The 19,274-nt window shown below is 41.8% G+C and overlaps 1 protein-coding gene across 1 annotated transcript in view; it reads right to left on the reverse strand.

Annotated features, from left to right (window-relative positions):
• Window positions 1-436: 436 nt before the first annotated feature.
• LOC146673231 (uncharacterized) overlaps window positions 437-19,274 on the reverse strand; it is a 28,689-nt gene continuing 9,851 nt past the window's right edge. The window contains exons 2-3 of the mRNA XM_085401896.1: window positions 4,532-4,637; window positions 437-3,402 (exon numbers count right to left, since the gene is read on the reverse strand). Of these exons, the coding sequence (XP_085258022.1) occupies window positions 2,578-3,402; window positions 4,532-4,549 (843 nt within the window). The 5' untranslated portion in view covers window positions 4,550-4,637 and the 3' untranslated portion in view covers window positions 437-2,577. The remainder of the gene's footprint in view (window positions 3,403-4,531; window positions 4,638-19,274) is intronic.

The raw sequence follows: 19,274 nt of genomic DNA on the forward strand, positions 1-19,274 counted from the left end.
AGACAAGGGAATCTGCCAATCAGCTGTGTTTCAAAGTGGTGCTCCATGAGAGTCGTGCACACGGGCAGGGGGGGAACACATCTGCAAAGCGCTGTTGCAATGCAGGAACATCTGCTTTATTGGAATGTGTGAGATGTTAATCACAATGCATCTTAAACACACACTCTAAAAGCGTCATGCCCACAGCACGTTTTTGAGAAAAATCAAATATTTTAGTCCTTGAAGATCATTTTAGAGTTTTTAATGAGCTGCAGGAACCCTGTTCTGTGTGAGTGGAGAACAGCCAAGTCGCCTCCTCTGATAAACCTCCACATGTACCACTGAAAACAGTTAAATTAGTTTGAATCTGAAATCATGGCTCAAACTACTTGTTCTGAGACCATTTCTTCATTTTCACAACAAACTGTTTAATAAGACAAACTTTACACAGAGTTCATCAAATATAACTAACGCTTTAACATTATCAAGATTTCATAATACAAACTTCAAATCAACAGGAAAACAGCTGCAGAACATGTGGATCAAAATGAAGTCATTAAAAAACAACATGTGGACTTCAAGGATACAGTAAATACACTAAAGTGAAAGGAGGAGCCAAAATTTGAAGGAATTTGAATTAAGTAAAAGTAGTCACCTTATGATCTTTAAATTGGTCCTGATGTGTGCTGCTGTTTTTAACTTTCAACATTTCTTTGCTGCCACTGTGAATATGAATGTGGTCTTTGCCTAATTGAATAAAGGTTACACTGACTCACTGCTTCATCTTCTGGTACAAACTGGCATTACATTGAAGTACAGCCCAAAACCAGTTCAGCTTGAGTTTCTTTTTTTCTGGACATAAAGTCACAGCAGGGGTTGTTTCAAAGCTGGTGGACAGATTTAGTTCATTTTGGAGGTTTTAAGAGCAACTGCTGTGAAAACATTTGTAGTTTTGGGAGAAAATGATTTAAGAGAAGATTTTACAACAGCAAAAGATTAAATATGAAGGAAGGATTGAAATTTAACTTAGGTAACACATAAAATGAATACAACTACTAAACACTACTGTGTCCTAAGGAAACAAAGACTAAAATGTAACAGGGGTAACATTTTAGAGAATTAAATCCCTCAAAGGAAAAATAATAAACTTGATATGCATATCTATACATGCAGCTTCCTAAATGTAACATTCAGGATTATTCACTGCAGGTCCAGAAATCAGAGCTCCCTCATCAGATCCAAGTGTGGTATCAGCTGACACTCTTTACAGGAGATTCCATCTGAACTCTGTGGAGCCTGATCTCAAGGTTTGTAAGTCTGAGCCTGAAACCAGAAGAGGATCTTTCTCTCTCTTCAGATTCATTGTGATCCAGTGATTTCAGTCCTGCACGATCAGGCTGATGTTTGCACGGAGCAGATAATGAAGTGAAGGTTTTTCCACATTGGTAATGTTGGGTCTAAACTCAGACCCCGCTGTATCCAGAACTTATTCCCATGAAAGAAAAGCAAGGCAACAATGTTCGATCGATTTCTTGCGCAAGGGAAGCCCTCATCTGTGTCCAGCATGACAATGAACCCCAAATGGTGGCCTCCTCTCGCTGCCTTTTATTGACAAACTTCAAACAATAGTTTACAAAACACCTCCCCTTGCAACCCCCCTTTGGTTACAAAGACAAGGCACTGTATGTAAATGTATACACTGAGTGTGTGTGTGTTATGTGAGAATGTGTGTGTGTGTGTGTGTTATGTGAGAATGTGTGTGTGTGTGTGTGTGTGTGTGTTATGTGAGAATGTGAGTGTGTGTGTGTGTGTGTGTGTGTGTGTGTGAGAGAGTGTGTGTGTGTGTGTGTCCTCCTGCTGACCAAAGGGTCATAAACCCCAGGAAGCTTTCATCAAAAGAAACAGATCTTTCAGATAGGATGTATCTACAATAAAACCTCCCCGGCACAGAGTGGCTGGAGAGGTGGTCAGGATCAAAGAGATGGCTTTGATCCTACTGCTTAAACTAAGACTGTACAAATTTAAGAAACACAATGGCAACATTCAACAATTAGACTTAACAGGTAACAGTGAAACAGTTTATTTACAGCGTGGGATCGTTTGTGTTCGGAGTATGAACTGAGATTCCTGAAGCTCTTGTCACACTGGTCACAGCTGAAGTTCACTTCCATGTGTGTACGTTCATGTTTGTTACGATGACCTGATTGTGAGAAGCTTTTGTCACAGTGTCTGCACTTGTATGGTGTCTCTCCTGTGTGGAATCCCTTATGCTTTTTCATTGAGCTCATGTCCAGTGGTGAAGGATGACCCACACTGGTCACAGATGTGCTTTTTGACCCCACTGTGGAACAGTTCATGTATTTTTAATGTACTTGGTGTGTGGAAGCCTCTCCCACATTCTTTGCAGTAGTTCATTTTGTCTCCACAAAGATCACAGAGAAACTCTTTCCCACCACCACAGTGATGAGTCTTCATTTTTCCAAACAGTTCATTCAGTATAACTCCATAAGTTTACTGATCATATTTATTCCAAACAATCAGGTTAAAAATACAGGATAAAAAGGTAAATACATCCTCACAGTAACTGCACTTGTAGAGTTACTTTCTGGTGTGGATCTGTTGGTGTTTTTTCAGCTGATGAGGAGATTTAAAAGACTTTCCACACAAGTGACAGTTGTACGCTTTAACTCCACCGTGGATGACTTGGTGTGTTTTTAAGCTTCCAGCCTGGGTAAAAGATTTTCCACACAACTCACAGCTGTAAGATTTAACTCCACTGTGGATGAGTTTGTGTGTTTTTAAGGTTCCAGCCTGGGTAAAAGACTTTCCACACAACTCACAGCTGTAAGGTTTAACTCCACTGTGAAAGAGTTTGTGTGTTTTTAAGTCCCCAGCCAGGGTAAAAGACTTTCCACACAAGTTACATCTGTACGCTTTAACTCCACTGTGGATGAGTTGGTGAGTTTTTAAGTTTCCAGCCTGGGTAAAAGACTTTCCACACTCATCACAGCTGTAAGGTTTAACTCCACTGTGGATGAGTTGGTGTCTTTTTAAGACTCCAGCCTGGGTAAAAGACTTTCCACACTCATCACAGCTGTAAGGTTTAACTCCACTGTGAATGAGTTGGTGTGTTTTTAGGCTTTGAGCATGGGTAAAAGACTTTCCACACAAGTCACAGGTGTAAATTTTAACTCCACTGTGGATGATTTGGTGTCTTTTTAAGACTCCAGCCTGGGTAAAAGACTTTCCACACAACTCACAGCTGTATGCTTTAACTCCACTGTGGATGACTTGGTGTGTTTTTAGGCTTCCAGCCAGGGTAAAATCCTTCCCACACTCATCACAGCTGTAGGTTTTCTCTCCTTTTCTTCTGTGAGGTTTGTCGGCCTCCTGAGAGCGCTGACTTCTCGCTCCATGTTGGTCCTGCAGTGACAGAGATACAAACACAGGCAGTGAGTGAAATGCAGTCGTGGAACAAACTGTAACTCCCTCCATTGGTGGAATCAAACATGTCAACAAACACATTGTTGGTGTGTTTCCACCGCCTTCTGGTAATAGTATCACATTACAATGATGTCCTACAATGAGAGTTGTAATGAAAATGACATTATTGAAAAAATATCAATCAGCAGAGAAACTCTTTTACTTCAGAAAAAATTAAAGTGATGATATTGTTGTTTCAATGTGTGTAGAGAAAATATGATCTTTGTATTTTCTTGTAACTTCTGTGGTCTTTGGTTGTGAATGTAGATTCTGTATATATTGAGGAGTCCAGGATGGAAAAGATAAAGCTGCTCTTAACAGCAGTAGATTCTGTACAGGGAGTGCAGAATTATTAGGCAAGTTGTATTTTTGTATTGTGTCTTGTTCAGTGGTGGTCGTCTTTCAGCCTTTCTTACCTTGGCCATGTCTCTGAGTATTGCACACCTTGTGCTTTTGGGCACTCCAGTGATGTTGCAGCTCTGAAATATGGCCAAACTGGTGGCAAGTGGCATCTTGGCAGCTGCACGCTTGACTTTTCTCAGTTCATGGGCAGTTATTTTGCGCCTTGGTTTTTCCACACGCTTCTTGCGACCCTGTTGACTATTTTGAATGAAACGCTTGATTGTTCGATGATCACGCTTCAGAAGCTTTGCAATTTTGAGACTGCTGCATCTCTCTGCAAGATATCTCACTATTTTTGACTTTTCTGAGCCTGTCAAGTCCTTCTTTTGACCCATTTTGCCAAAGGAAAGGACGTTGCCTAATAACTATGCACACCTGATATAGGGTGTTGATGTCATTAGACCACACCCCTTCTCATTACAGTGATGCACATCACCTGATATGCTTAATTGGTAGTAGGCTTTCGAGCCTGTACAGCTTGGAGTAAGACAACATGCATGAAGAGGTTGATGTGGACAAAATACTCATTTGCCTAATAATTCTGCACTCCCTGTATATATGGAGGAGCCCAGGATGGAAAAGATAAATCTGCTGTTAACATGTTTTTAAAAACAGACCAGCTGTGCACACAGTTTCAATAACAGTGTAATTGTGATGTTTTTCTCACCTTTTGTGTTGAAGACATTGTTTCCTCTGTAGTGGCTGAGCTGAGTCCAAATGGCTGAAATTGTTCCTCTGCTGCACCACCAGACTCTTCTCCTCCTGTTACTCAGCTGGGACACAAAAAGTATATATTTGTATTTTATCCCTGACAAAAAGAAGCAGAGCAAATAAACATGACTAAACTCCTCAGTGACAACAATACCTATTAAGCTTCAAGGTGAAACCCCAGAAGCAACTACAAAAAGAAAGTCATCAGTTGCCTACAAGAACTTGAAAGGGAAAAACCCCTGACCCCCTGCATATCACCACCTTTACCCAGGGGATGCTACACCCTGTATATATGGACTTCCATAGATCCACAAAGACAGAGTCCCGATCAGTCTCATTGGTAGCAGTATAAACTCAGCCACCTACAACATTTCAAGCACCTCATTACCATCCTAGCTCCCCTAGGATGGTAATTTCAAAACATTTTGAAACTCACTTTGTTAATGTGGAATTCTAAATTTATTTTACAAATGGAGAATTTATTCTACAATTTATCATCTAAGCATCTAAGAATTCTGTATTTCGATGTGTGTGTGGCTATTGTGGTTCTCCATATGGTGGTACAAATAGAGGACATAGATGAAGTGGCACACATCACGAGGGGGTACATTTACAATCACACACAGTGTGGTTGGCTAGGTTAACTCACAAGCAGAATTTAGCTGTGCCTGACTACAATAGAGACTTTCTTCTTTAGATGTTTCTGAAACAAGAAGGTGTAGTAAACAGATTTGTTTCAGAAAAAGGGGAAAGTAATTAAAACGACATACATAAGCACAGAATATTTTAATCCCACTAACACATACACACACGCAATGAAGCTCATGAATACCAGATGGTATTTTAAACCTGTGTTTCTGATTTTATCATCTTGTTCGGTTCACTTACTAAGATGAGAAGCGATATATGAACTATCCATCCATCCATCCATCCATTTGCTGCCGCTTATCCTTTTCAGGGTCGCGGGGGGCACTGGAGCCTATCCCAGCTGTCATAGGGCGAGAGGCGGGGTACACCCTGGACAGGTCGCCAGTCTGTCGCAGGGCCAACACAAAGGGACAGACAACCATTCGCACTCACATTCATTCGCACATTCACACCTAGTGACAATTTGGATTTTCCAATTAACCTGTCCCCACAAACTGCATGTCTTTGGACGGTGGGAGGAAGCCGGAGTACCCGGAGGGAACCCACGCAAACACGGGGAGAACATGCAAACTCCACACAGAAAGACCCCGGCCTGATGTTGGAATTGAACTCAGGACCTTCTTGCTGTGCGGCAACAGTGCTAACCACCGTGCCACCATGATATATGAACTAGTGGACTAATATTATATTAGGAAAGATGATTGAATGATAGCAGGGGTGAACAGAATGCAGCAGAGGGTTTAAATGAGTGAGACTAACAGATTCTTAGTTTCTTGTTCCTGATGATCAGATAAATGATGAGTTTAAAATCCAGGTAAGGAACGAAGAAGGCCAAATATTTTGAGTTTTTAGAAATAATTTTTGATTTACGTCTTAAATTGGACAAGCATGTAAAGAAGATTGCTAAGACGGTCAAGGCGAATCTGAATTGTTTTGTGTTAAGTCAGAACTACAGGGAGTGCAGAATTATTAGGCAAGTTGTATTTTTGAGGAATAATTTTATTATTGAACAACAACCATGTTCTCAATGAACCCAAAAAACTCATTAATATCAAAGCTGAATGTTTTTGGAAGTAGTTTTTAGTTTGTTTTCAGTTTTAGCTATTTTAGGGGGATATGTGTGTGTGCAGGTGACTATTACTGTGCATAATTATTAGGCAACTTAACAAAAAACAAATATATACCCATTTCAATTATTTATTTTTACCAGTGAAACCAATATAATATCTCCACATTCACAAATATAAATTTCTGACATTCAAAAACAAAACAAAAACAAATCAGCGACCAATATAGCCACCTTTCTTTGCAAGGACACTCAAAAGCCTGCCATCCATGGATTCTGTCAGTGTTTTGATCTGTTCACCATCAACATTGCGTGCAGCAGCAACCACAGCCTCCCAGACACTGTTCAGAGAGGTGTACTGTTTTCCCTCCTTGTAAATCTCACATTTGATGATGGACCACAGGTTCTCAATGGGGTTCAGATCAGGTGAACAAGAAGGCCATGTCATTAGTTTTTCTTCTTTTATGCCCTTTCTTGCCAGCCACGCTGTGGAGTACTTGGACGCGTGTGATGGAGCATTGTCCTGCATGAAAATCATGTTTTTTCTTGAAGGATGCAGACTTCTTCCTGTACCACTGCTTGAAGAAGGTGTCTTCCAGAAACTGGCAGTAGGACTGGGAGTTGAGCTTGACACCATTCTCAACCCGAAAAGGCCCCACAAGCTCATCTTTGATGATACCAGCCCAAACCAGTACTCCACCTCCACCTTGCTGGCGTCTGAGTCGGACTGGATCTCTCTGCCCTTTACCAATCCAGCCACGGGCCCATCCATCTGGCCCATCAAGACTCACTCTCATTTCATCAGTCCATAAAACCTTAGAAAAATCAGTCTTGAGATATTTCTTGGCCCAGTCTTGACGTTTCAGCTTGTGTTAGGGCTGCTCGATTATGGCAAAAATGATAATCACGATTATTTTCACTGAAATTGAGATCACGATTATTTGACGATATTTATTTAACCCTTTAAGACCTAAATGGTAAATGGTAAATGGCCTGTATTTATATAGCGCTTTACTAGTCCCTAAGGACCCCAAAGCGCTTTACATATCCAGTCATCCACCCATTCACACACACATTCACACACTGGTGATGGCAAGCTACATTGTAGCCACAGCCACCCTGGGGCGCACTGACAGAGGCGAGGCTGCCTGACACTGGCGCCACCGGGCCCTCTGACCACCACCAGTAGGCAACGGGTACTATAGAACCAAGTCCACCAGAGCTTATATTATTTTTTTTACATGCTGTAGTGCCATTTGTGGGAGCATTTCAAGTTGCTATACATCAATACAACTGTTATAGCCCATATTTTAATAATATGTATGCATTAAGTCCATAGTAATTACATAAATTGCAAAAAAGTGCAATAAACTACAAAAAATATTGAAAATCGCTTTTGTTTTGTTTACATATATTTCTACTTGGAGAAATTTAAGAGGTTTATCCCTCAAAACTTTAAATACAATAAAGTTGCAAAAAATAGTTTACAACAACAGGAAATTTATTTTGAGTGTCTTCATAGTTTTATTTTGGAGATACAGTTTTTATATACTGCAGGAAAAACAAAAAACAATCCTATGATGCAAATTTGCAAAGAAAACAGCAGGTGCATCATTTCACTGTGGGAAGTGTTACGAACAGCTGATGGATCGGCAAAGCCTGTTTCTGGAGTATTATGTTTTTGTTCCTGCAAGCGCTTTTTATGCAGTTTTTGCAAAGCTATATGTGGAAGGAAACCGTGACCGAGGACAAGCTGATGGCATCAGATGTAAGTACAACTCCTCCGGTTTCATATGCAAAACAAATTATTGCGCTAGCTTACACGGTTCCGGTTCTACAGGGATTTAAAAATAGTTACACAACACGGAGCGTGCTGCTCTGACCGGCTTTAAAGGGTTAACAATGACTTTAAAAAATAATATAAAATAGTGTGCAACACCACTGAAGTTTTTTTTACCTCTCTTTTCAACCAACAGCAGTCACTCTCCTCTCCAAATAACTTCTGCTTAGCTTTCCGAGCTTCCCTCGGGTCCTCTTAATCAGCGGTCTCCAACCTTTTTTGCGCCACGGACGGTTTATGCCCGACAATATTTTCACGGACCGGCCTTTAAGGTGTCGCGGATAAATGAGGGAGGGGCTAATAATCGGCTCAGTCATTTTTAATGATCGTTGAAATTCCAGATCGTAATCGTGATTAAAATTCGATTAATTGAGCAGCCCTAGCTTGTGTTACTTGTTCAGTGGTGGTCGTCTTTCAGCCTTTCTTACCTTGGCCATGTCTCTGAGTATTGCACACCTTGTGCTTTTGGGCACTCCAGTGATGTTGCAGCTCTGAAATATGGCCAAACTGGTGGCAAGTGGCATCTTGGCAGCTGCACGCTTGACTTTTCTCAGTTCATGGGCAGTTATTTTGCGCCTTGGTTTTTCCACACGCTTCTTGCGACCCTGTTGACTATTTTGAATGAAACGCTTGATTGTTCGATGATCACGCTTCAGAAGCTTTGCAATTTTGAGACTGCTGAATCCCTCTGCAAGATATCTCACTATTTTTGACTTTTCTGAGCCTGTCAAGTCCTTCTTTTGACCCATTTTGCCAAAGGAAAGGTAGTTGCCTAATAATTATGCACACCTGATATAGAGTGTTGATGTCATTAGACCACACCCCTTCTCATTACAGAGATGCACATCACCTAATATGCTTAATTGGTAGTAGGCTTTCGAGCCTATACAGCTTGGAGTAAGACAACATGCATGAAGAGGATGATGTGGACAAAATACTCATTTGCCTAATAATTCTGCACTCCCTGTATATACCTACTTTAGCAGCTCAGTTATTTATGCATTTGTCACGTTCCTGGGTCTTTTGAGCCATTGTTTTTAGTTCTAGTTCATTTTTGATGTTTATCAAATCAAATCAAAATTTATTTATATAGCACATATTAAAACAACAGTGTTGACCATAGTGCTTCACAGTCAGTAAAAGCACGAGACAGTTAAAACAAACAATAGAAGAGGACAACAAACAATAGGTAACAACACAACAAGCTAGACCAGCCAACTAAACAGAATCAAAAGCCAAAGTAAAAAAATAAGTTTTAAGACGTGATTTAAAAGACTGGATAGACTCGGCAGTATGAATATGAACGGGGAGGTTATTCCAGAGTCTAGGTGCCACGGATGCAAAGGCCCGGTCACCTCTCGACTTCATTTGAGTCCTAGGTTGTGCTAGGAGCCTGTGATTGATGATCTAAGTGCTGTGTTGGGATTGTATGAATGGAGTAGTTCAGAAAGATAGCTGGGCGCTAAATTACAATGAAAAACTCCCTTTTAACAGGAAGAAACCTCCGGCAGAACCAGGCTCAGGGAGGGGCGGCCATCTGCCTCAACCGGTCAGGGTGAGAAATTACATTTCTCAGATTACTGATTTCTCATATTACTACTACACAGTTTAGATACACTCAACAAAAATATAAACGCAACACCTTTGTTACTGCTCCCATTCCCCATGGGATGGACATAGAGACCGAAAATTCATTCCAGATACACAATATAACCATCCCTCCCAAACAGTGGTCACAAATCAGTCCAAATGTGTGGTAGTGGGCACATCTGCTATATTGAGATAATTCGTCCCACCTCACAGGTGTGCCACATCAGGATGCTGATCTGACATCATGAGTAGTGCACAGGTGTACCTCAGACTGCCCACAACAAAAGGCCACCCTGGAATGTGCAGTTTTGTCTCACAGCAAAATGCCACAGATGCCACAAGCAATGAGGGAGTGTGCAATTGGCATGCTGACAGCAGGAATGTCAACCAGATCTGTCGCCCGTGCATTGAATGTTCATTTCTCAACCATAAGCCGTCTCCACAGGCGTTTCAGAGAATATGGCAGCACATCCAACCGGCCTCACAACCGCAGACCTCGTGTAACCACACCAGCCCAGGACCTCCACATCCAGCAGGTTCACCTCCAAGATCGTCTGAGACCAGCCACCCAGACAGCTGCTGGAACAATTGGTTTGCACAACCAAACAATTTCTGCACAAACTGTCAGAAACCGTCTCAGGGACGCTCAACTGCATGCCCGTCGTCCTCATCTGGGTCTTGACCTGACTCCAGCTCGTCGCCGTAACAGACTTGTGTGGGCAAATGCTCACATTCGATGGCGTCTGGCACGTTGGAGAGGTGTGCGCTTCACGGATGAATCATGGTTCACATTGTTCAGGGCAGATGGCAGCTGAGAATGTCCCAGTTCTTGCATGGCCAGCATACTCACCGGACATGTCACCCATTGAGCATGTTCGGGATGTGCTTGACCGGCGTATACGACAGCGTGTACCAGTTCCCACGAATATCCAACAACCTCGCACAACCATTGAAGTGGAGTGGACCAACATTCCACAGGCCACAATTGACAATCTGATAAACTCCATGCGAAGACGATGTGTTGCACTGCATGAGGCAAATGGTGGTCACACCAGATACTGACCGGTTCTGGGTCCCCAGACCCCCAATAGCGCAAAAAACTGCACATTCCAGGGTGGCCTTTTGTTGTGGGCAGTCTGAGGTACACCTGTGCACTACTCATGATGTCAGATCAGCATCCTGATGTGACACACCTGTGAGGTGGGATGGATTATCTCAATATAGCAGATGTGCCCACTACCACACATTTGGACTGATTTGTGACCACTGTTTGGGAGGGATGGTTATATTGTGTATCTGGAATGAATTTTAGGTCTCTACGTCCATCCCATGGGGAATGGGAGCAGTAACAAAGGTGTTGCGTTTATATTTTTGTTGAGTATAGATTTCTCTTTTATTTTCTTCCCCTGTATTTAAGTTTCCCTCACCCTTTGTGTTTCATGCTGCGTGTCTTATGTTATCAAGTTTGTATTGTCATGTCTGCGTCTCATGTCTCCTGTTTCATTTTGAACATCTGTGTGGTATGTCAAATCTGTTCGATGGCATCATTTAGGGCTGCACAATTAAATGCTAGAAAATCGCAATCTCAATTCATACTTATGTGTGATCTCATATCCAAATGACAACGATTTAAGAAAAAAAAGAAAAAAGGTAAAAAAAAGATGACGATTGTACCGCATTTTGATCCGGGACATAATCTGAATGAAAACAAACGCTCACTCTTCCTGCTCAACAAATGACAAAGGAAGAGCCTTATACCACGTGATACAGAAGCAAGCTTCAGAAGCCAGGTTCTCAAACAAATCTCCTCTATGACCCACAATGAATCGTGGGATATAGAAGGTCCGATTGGCCTCCCTGCTGCTGCGGAGCCTGGGACGGTCTGCTTGCCTCCACCCTGGGGGGAAGGGTAACATCTCTTAGGTCTGGGTTCTGTTTCCCCCTCTGGGGGCGAGGGTACCTGGACCCAGGGTATAGAGTATGTTTGGGGAGTGGGATTATGTGTACATGTCCATTTATGTCAATCCTGACATTGGGTGAGTGCTGAGTGTTTGTATATGTGTGCATGAGGGTGGGAATGCATGTTTGTGTCTGTGTGTGCCTGTTTGTCTGTGTCTATATGTCAATATGTCAGGTCGGGTCTTAGACTCCACCTCTCTGGGAACTCCCAGGCCCTCCAAGGCCTATCTCCCCTCACCACACTCCCTGCCGTGACCGATGCCCTCAGGGGTCGGTGCATTGGTGCTTCTTGGTGTCCAGGGCTGGGCGCTCAGGTATGTACCAGCTCACTCCCGGTGGCTACTTGGCGGGGCCTGGTGCCTGTTGCTCGGTCAGGCCTCCTCAGGGGTGCAGGGGGCTCTCAGGCCTCCGGCCTCTGGGCCTGCAGCTTGGTTCACTCTGGCATACCTGGCTGCCGGCAGAGCTGGCGGGCACGCCGGTGCTGCCCCCTCTAGCTTCTGCTCGGTGGCTACTGGGTGACGCCTCGTCTGGGGATCCTCAGCCCTTCCCATGAGGGTGGCACGGATGTCCCTCCGGTGGTCCTCCTTGGGCTCTCACACTCTGGGGCCTGTGGATGTCTGGGGCCTGGATCTCCTCCATGCCTGCTTCATGCCCTGGGGGACAGGGCTATGGGTCTCTACATCCTCTTGCAGACCATTACATGTGGAAACCATTTGAATACAAGCGCGCTGATCCACACAGGTGTGCACACGGGTGTTCACTGTTCGTAGACTTAAATTACACCTTTCTTGGCTGCTACTTTAAAGCACATTGTGCGCTGTCTGACCTGCGTGCTGCACAACAACATTGAATATTTAGTATTTACTGCTGTTTACACTTAGCTAGATTAATGCGATGGTGTTGTGTTTAGTATGTTGATTTGGGGTTTTTTTTGCTTGTTTTCTATTCTTTCTCTCTCAACAGGTGATCCAGGAGATTTTATTATTATTTTTTCCCCTTTCTCACTGTCCCTCTCCCCTTCTGTTTTTCTTTTCCTTCCTCTTTCTTTCTCCCTTTCCTATCCCTCACTCATGTCTGTCCCGTCTGTAACAACTGAAAATAAAATAAAATAAATAATAAAAACAAAGGTCGATCAAATGGACCAATACGGCAATGCCACGATGATCCATTTGGCAAAATAAATCCATTGGGTATCCTTGTTGGTCTTCAGACAACAATTCTGACGGCAATTCTAAATTCTCAAGAACAATTCTAAAGAACCAAATGGGACAGGCAAAAAAAACCAACAAAAAAAAAAAACAAATGACAAGGGCAGAGCCTTATACCACGTGATACAGAAGCAAGCTTCAGAAGCCAGGTTCTTAAACAAATCTCCTCTATGACCCGCAATGAATCAGTTATCACCTGGCTAAAGATATGGCTCCCATCAACACTGTGCAAAACGAGGGATTTAGGAAAATGATCAACACCCAAACACTACACAGTTCCGTCCTGCAACTATTTTTCAAATGTTGCACTACCTGCTCTATACACGCAGTGTCGGGCAAGTGTGGAGATCGAATTACAAGCAGTACAACATTTCACGGCAATGACAGACTTATGGTCCAGCCAAACTAAGTGTTATATTTTGGTAATAGTTGTGGTTTACATTTTAAGAAAAATACCTAATACGTACCTCTCTCATCAGCTTACACACGGAAAGAATACTGTTCAAAATGTTATTCTTAAAAGTATTTTAAGGTTTTGTAAGTAAGAGTAGACAATTGAGACATTGTTTTTATGTTCAGTCTCAACTGTTACAAAGTTGATGTGCAGTTAATAAGTGCAATAAATATTTATATTGGAAAAGAAAATCATGAGAGAATCGTGATCTCAATTCTAAGCAAAAAAATCGTGATTCTCATATTATGCAAAATCGTGCAGCCCTGGCATCATTGTCACATTTTAGAGAAATATAATTTACTTAGTTTTAAGAGTTTTAATCATTTGTGTTTTCTTAAATTAGTCTTTAAAGGTATATATAGGATGGCCCCAGAGTGTCTTAATAGATACATCCAGAGACAAGATAGTAATTGTATTACTAGAAGCATGGTGAACGGAAACTGCAAGATATCATATCGCAGATCTAAATTTGGTCAGTCGGCATTTTCCATAAAGGCTTGTAATCTGTGTAACCCACTTCCAACCAAAATCAAATTGATTACAGACATCAGATCCTTTCCATTGAAGGTTAAAGTTTGGTTAAAGGGAAATCAGAGATGTTTTCATTTTAACTAATGTTATTATTTTTATTTATTGTCTATTAATTGTAGTTGTATTTACGATGTATTTTGGCTTTATGAAAATGTATGTTTTATGGTAAAATGTATTTATTTTGATTGTAAGCCCAACAAGTGACAATTGTTGAAAATTTGCAATAGCTATAAACTTATGTCCGTTACATCAGTTTCATGTTTTGTACTTGGACTATGTCAAACTGCACTGTGCCTTTTAAATAAATACATTCAAATTCAAATGTGTGAGGGATGCTTTACCATGACATACACCTGGTTACATGGGAATAAACTTATTAGAGATGGCACGATACCACTTTTTTATGTCCGATACCGATACCATAAATTTGGATATCTGCCGATACCGATATGAATCCGATATAGTGTTTTTTAATCAACAAAACTGTTTTTTAAAATATCTTGCTGCATTTTGCAACTCTGCAAGTTCATACTCAAGTTTAAAACAACAACTACACTAAAGCTATTCTGTTATACCTGTATACAAAAAAAATATTTCATAGTTCAGCAATACTGATCAATCTAATAAACTTAAACCTACACCATCCTCCCTATTCTGGTATTTTAAAGAGTACTTAGCGTAAATATTAAGCAACCTAACTAATAGGGTTCCAACTCCCAGCAACAACAAAAATAAATAAATAAACAATAGGGAACCACCCCTCACGTGCCACCTCATGATGCTTAATCGACGTAATCAACCTTAATTTGATGCAGTGTGAAAAAAAATGCACAGAAATCAATTATTTTTCAAGAAATATTAAATAGATTCAACATCTTTCTTCAACAAAATTGCAGACTGCACAGATGGTACCTTCCCAAAGTAAAAAGTACTATAGCTTACTAGGGTATACATATTAGACTTAATAGTCACTATATACAGTAATTGACTTCTATTCCTTTTACATCAAATTAAAACTTTGGGTGTCAGATAATTATTTATTAAAAGCTCGACATTTTAAATGAGAATAAGAAAGAAAAGTATGTCTTTGTGCCCCCTTTTCCCTGTTCATGCCCTATCGGCCCCCCTGGCTAGACTTTGCTAGATCCGCCCCTGCACAGTTACCAGCCGTCAGCTACGTAGAAAAAGATCCTGGTGTAGAAAGTAATATTAAATAAATTCTAACAACAGCTTATCAAGCTTAAACGTGCTGCTGTTGTTCAGCCGCTGGTTTCCTCTTTCTGGTGCAAAGTGGGCCAAAAACAAACAAGAGAGACGGACTCGCGACAGAAAAGCCGATCAGCTGATCATTGATCAGTTTCACGATTGAAGTAGCAGCCGGAGAGCGAGAGGCAGTCGCTTGTTAAGCTTAACGTGGGAATGCTTTACAAACATTCAGAGATGGACTTACACACTTGCTTTACTTCTCTCTGGGATAACTTTGTCGGAGATGAAATGCCGGGTTGCTAGCGAAGCTCCACAGGCTATCCAGACCAGGACAGGTCCCGCATGCCACAGCTGCTCTATCACGTGATGCATACTGCTCGACGTGCTAACGTTCTGAGGTGAGTTACGGCGTGTTGCAAGTTTTGTGAGGTGCTTTCGTGATATTTAATGGATCGGATTACATTTTTTATTTTTGCATGATTGGAACTAACTATACAACAATCGTAAAGTGAGCTTCTCCGCATTACAATGGGCACTGGAGAACATCACCTATGTGGGACACGATTAGATAGTAAGTCCTAAGTCCCTGTCATGTCAATGTCATTTTCTGTGTGAGGATGCTCTCCACAGCGCCTGTATAGAAAATCCTGAGGATCTTTGGAGAGACCCTGAACTTCCTCAGTTGTCGTAGGTGATACAGGCGCTGCCTAGCCTTTTTGGTCTGGACCTGAATGTGGGCAGACCATGTCAGGTCTGAGGAGATGTGGACACCAAGATACTTGAAGGACTGCACCCTCTCCACTGGAGCTCCATTGATGATAATGGGCTTGTAGTCTCTGTGCTGACCCCTTCTGAAGTCCACCACCAGCTCCTTGGTCTTGCTGACGTTCAGCTGGAGGTGGTTGTCCTGGCACCACGATGCCAGATTGTTCACTTCGTCCATGTAGGCCGCCTCATCGTTGTTGGAGATGGCACCCAACACCACTGTGTCGTCAGCAAACTTCACAATGGTGTTGGAGCCATGGGTGGCCACACAGTCTGAAGTGTAGAGGGAGTAGAGCAGTGGCGAGAGGACACATCCCTGTGGTGCTCCTGTGTTGATGGTGATACAACAATCGTAAAGTGAGCTTCTCCGCATTACAATGGGCACTGGAGAACATCACCTATGTGTCCCTTGTCTAAAAGGATTCAGCAAGGTAATCCATTCGAAATTCTTCTTGATGCATGCTCAATCATCCAGGTAAGTAAATCTCGAAAAGTTGATTCTGTTCATCAGGACGTAGTGTTTTCAGTGGGAGAAACGTTTCGTCACTCATCCAAGTGACTTCTTCAGTCTCAGCTGACTGCAGGTTTCCCCAATCTTGTAAACAGTAACTAGAACCACTGAAGGAACAATGGGCTGGTAGGTCAGTTCCTTCATCATAATTATGTAAATTCTCATGACCACTGATCAATGGCCATGAGTACCATTCACAGAGAGTTGGAGAATGGCTGCAATCACAGCATTGTAAGATGGCGAAAGATGTCCCCTTAGGCCCCCTGCTCGATTCAGAGATGGTCTTTCCCTTCTCATGTAGATGGCCTCCTCGACTCCACACGCAAACCGGCGTTCCTCCCTGTCCAGGATGTGTACATCCTCATCAGTGAAAGAGTGTCCACTGGCCTGTAGGTGTTGTGGAGGCAGATTTTTCTTCTCATGTATTAATCACATATTTAATCATATCACATTAGTTAAAGTAATATCACTTTCTCACTTTACTATAGTAAGAGCACTCCTGTCACCAGTTTGCATGCATGTGGAATGTTAACACAGTGAGGCCATTGTAATGGGAGACATTGAACACACAGTGGGACTCCTCCTTATCAGGGATGTAAATCCTTAGGTGACGATCAAGCAGAAAACAAGGTCATAATAATTCTCTCTGTGAGGGAGGAGGTATAGGTAAGATTTTGGGTTCGTCACATTTCATTGAGGGATTTTTGATTGGCCTCAAATATGCCTGAAGCACCTAAAGAATGAGGTAGTTCTTCCAGTGTTTAATGTGATTGTTTTGGTTTCCCCAATCACTGATGTGGGCAAAGTAAAGATGATTGTAAATTCCTTTGAGAGGGTTTACACTGTTTAAATGGGTCTATTGCCCTACAATAGTAAAGAGTACAGTACACTGCATAGATATAGAGGAAAGATCTATCAGTCTGTTGTAAAAATTTAGCTCAGAAGTGTTTGATATATGTTGGCTCTACATGGCCACATCTGGGTTTTACCCCAGACTTTGAAAGCACTAACATTGAAGTTAGTTTATGTTTGTGGTATTCATTTACCTATAAGTTCTAATATAGTCACTGTCCTTTATGGTAAACATCTGGACAGGGCAAAGCAAAAGGCACAAAGGAGTGTGTGTGATGTTTAGAATATTCAGAAACCTAAAGTATGTATCAGCAGCAGAATGGACCTGAAAATAAGTGCCCATGTTTGTTTCAGTTATATGAAGCTTTGAATATTGTGGATTAGTAGTACTGCTGCGTTTGTTGCATCGCATTGCTGTAATTGTTTATATGCTTTATATATTCTGAGGTAAGTTGATCTATAGTGTTACATCATATTCTATAATGATGTTATGTGTTTGTATACTTTTTGCCCAGTTTGACCCATTTAGCAGAAGTCAGCCTGTTTAAGGCTCTGATATCTATTCTGTATGACTTAAAGCAGTTATGACATGGTCTGATTTTCTCACCCAATAAAGGAATATTTAATATATCAGTCTACTCTTCATTCTATCAGAAACAGTTATCACAGCTCTGACATTTTCTTGTTACACATATGTATAAGAATTGAGACTAATTTAGTAATGCCAACAAAATGAAATAACAATATTTGTATCTTATATATAATACATCTATATATACACTGTCAAAGATAATTGTCTTTGAGTGACGATTTAAGGTGATAGGAAATATAAATAAATGCAATTTGAATCTTTACTGAAGCTCAGTATTTGACAAAGTTCAAGTTCACTGCTGTAATAACTAATAATGATTAATATAAAAATAACTTTAATATTTCCCATATTATATTTACATTACCAAAGTGAGATGACTTTAGTCTCATGAAAAACATTAGCTAATGGTTATTTACTAGCTAATCTTAAAATGACTGTTCAGTACAGAAATGAAGCCTGGCAATCATGTTTTTACAGTCCCGTGGTCTCAGCCTCAGATACTCTACAAATCAAACAAAGCTTATATAAAAACAGATGAACAAAAACATTTTCTCCTTCATTTCTGTTTCATACAGCATTAACAATGCCATACGGCAAGAACCAGTATCACAGGAGTCGTTAAAGGAGGCCAAGAATACAAAGTTTCTCTTTACGCAGACGATATATTGCTTTTTATAACTGACCCCACCCTAAACACCTCGAAACTACTAAGCACTCTACAAAGATTCGGTTCAATGTCTGCCTACAAAATAAATCGTCAGAAAAGTGAATTCATCCCAATCAATGCAGCTGCAAAAAATATCCCATTTAATCTAATACCATTCAAAATAAATAATAAAAAGTTTAAATTCCTCGAAATCTGGATCTCCGGCTGTTACAAAGATCTTTATAAAATAAACTACCTGCCAATGTTGAAGAGTCTGAAAAAGGACATCACCTGCTAGAACTTATTATCCCTTTCCCTCAGTGGGAGGATTAATATAATGGCCATGTCAGTCCCCCGACGGGTCCCGATGGCGCGAGCGCACCGCGACCTGTCGACCTACACGCCGAGCCCCCAACCGCGAGCAGTCATGCCTACCACACCAGTTAAGGTACCGAAATACAACGGGCTAACCCCGCTAGAGCCCTACCTCTCACAAGTGCGGCTGGCTGCCAGACATAGTGGCTGGAGTGAAGAGGAGACTGCTACACACCTAGTGCTAGCATTAGAGGGAGATGCACTGCAGATACTCCTTGACCTAGCCCCGGCAGAGCAGCATGAGCTCCAGGCCCTCAACGTGCACTCGAAAGGCGATTCGGGCAGCGGCACTCCACTGATCAGAGCAGAGAGCAGCTAACCAACCGGAGCCGTCGATCGGGGGAGAGCCTGGGCACCTTTGCAGCAGACGTGTTGCTGTATGCTCGTCGTGGCTACCCGGAGTTTCCAGCGGCAGCCTGTGAGGAGCTTAGCCTGCATGCTTTTCTGCAAGGACTT

Source organism: Rhamphochromis longiceps, linkage group LG3, assembly GCF_057381845.1.
Source record: "Rhamphochromis longiceps isolate RC_006_pf linkage group LG3, R_longiceps_female_GT1.1, whole genome shotgun sequence".
Lineage (NCBI taxonomy): Eukaryota > Metazoa > Chordata > Actinopteri > Cichliformes > Cichlidae > Rhamphochromis > Rhamphochromis longiceps.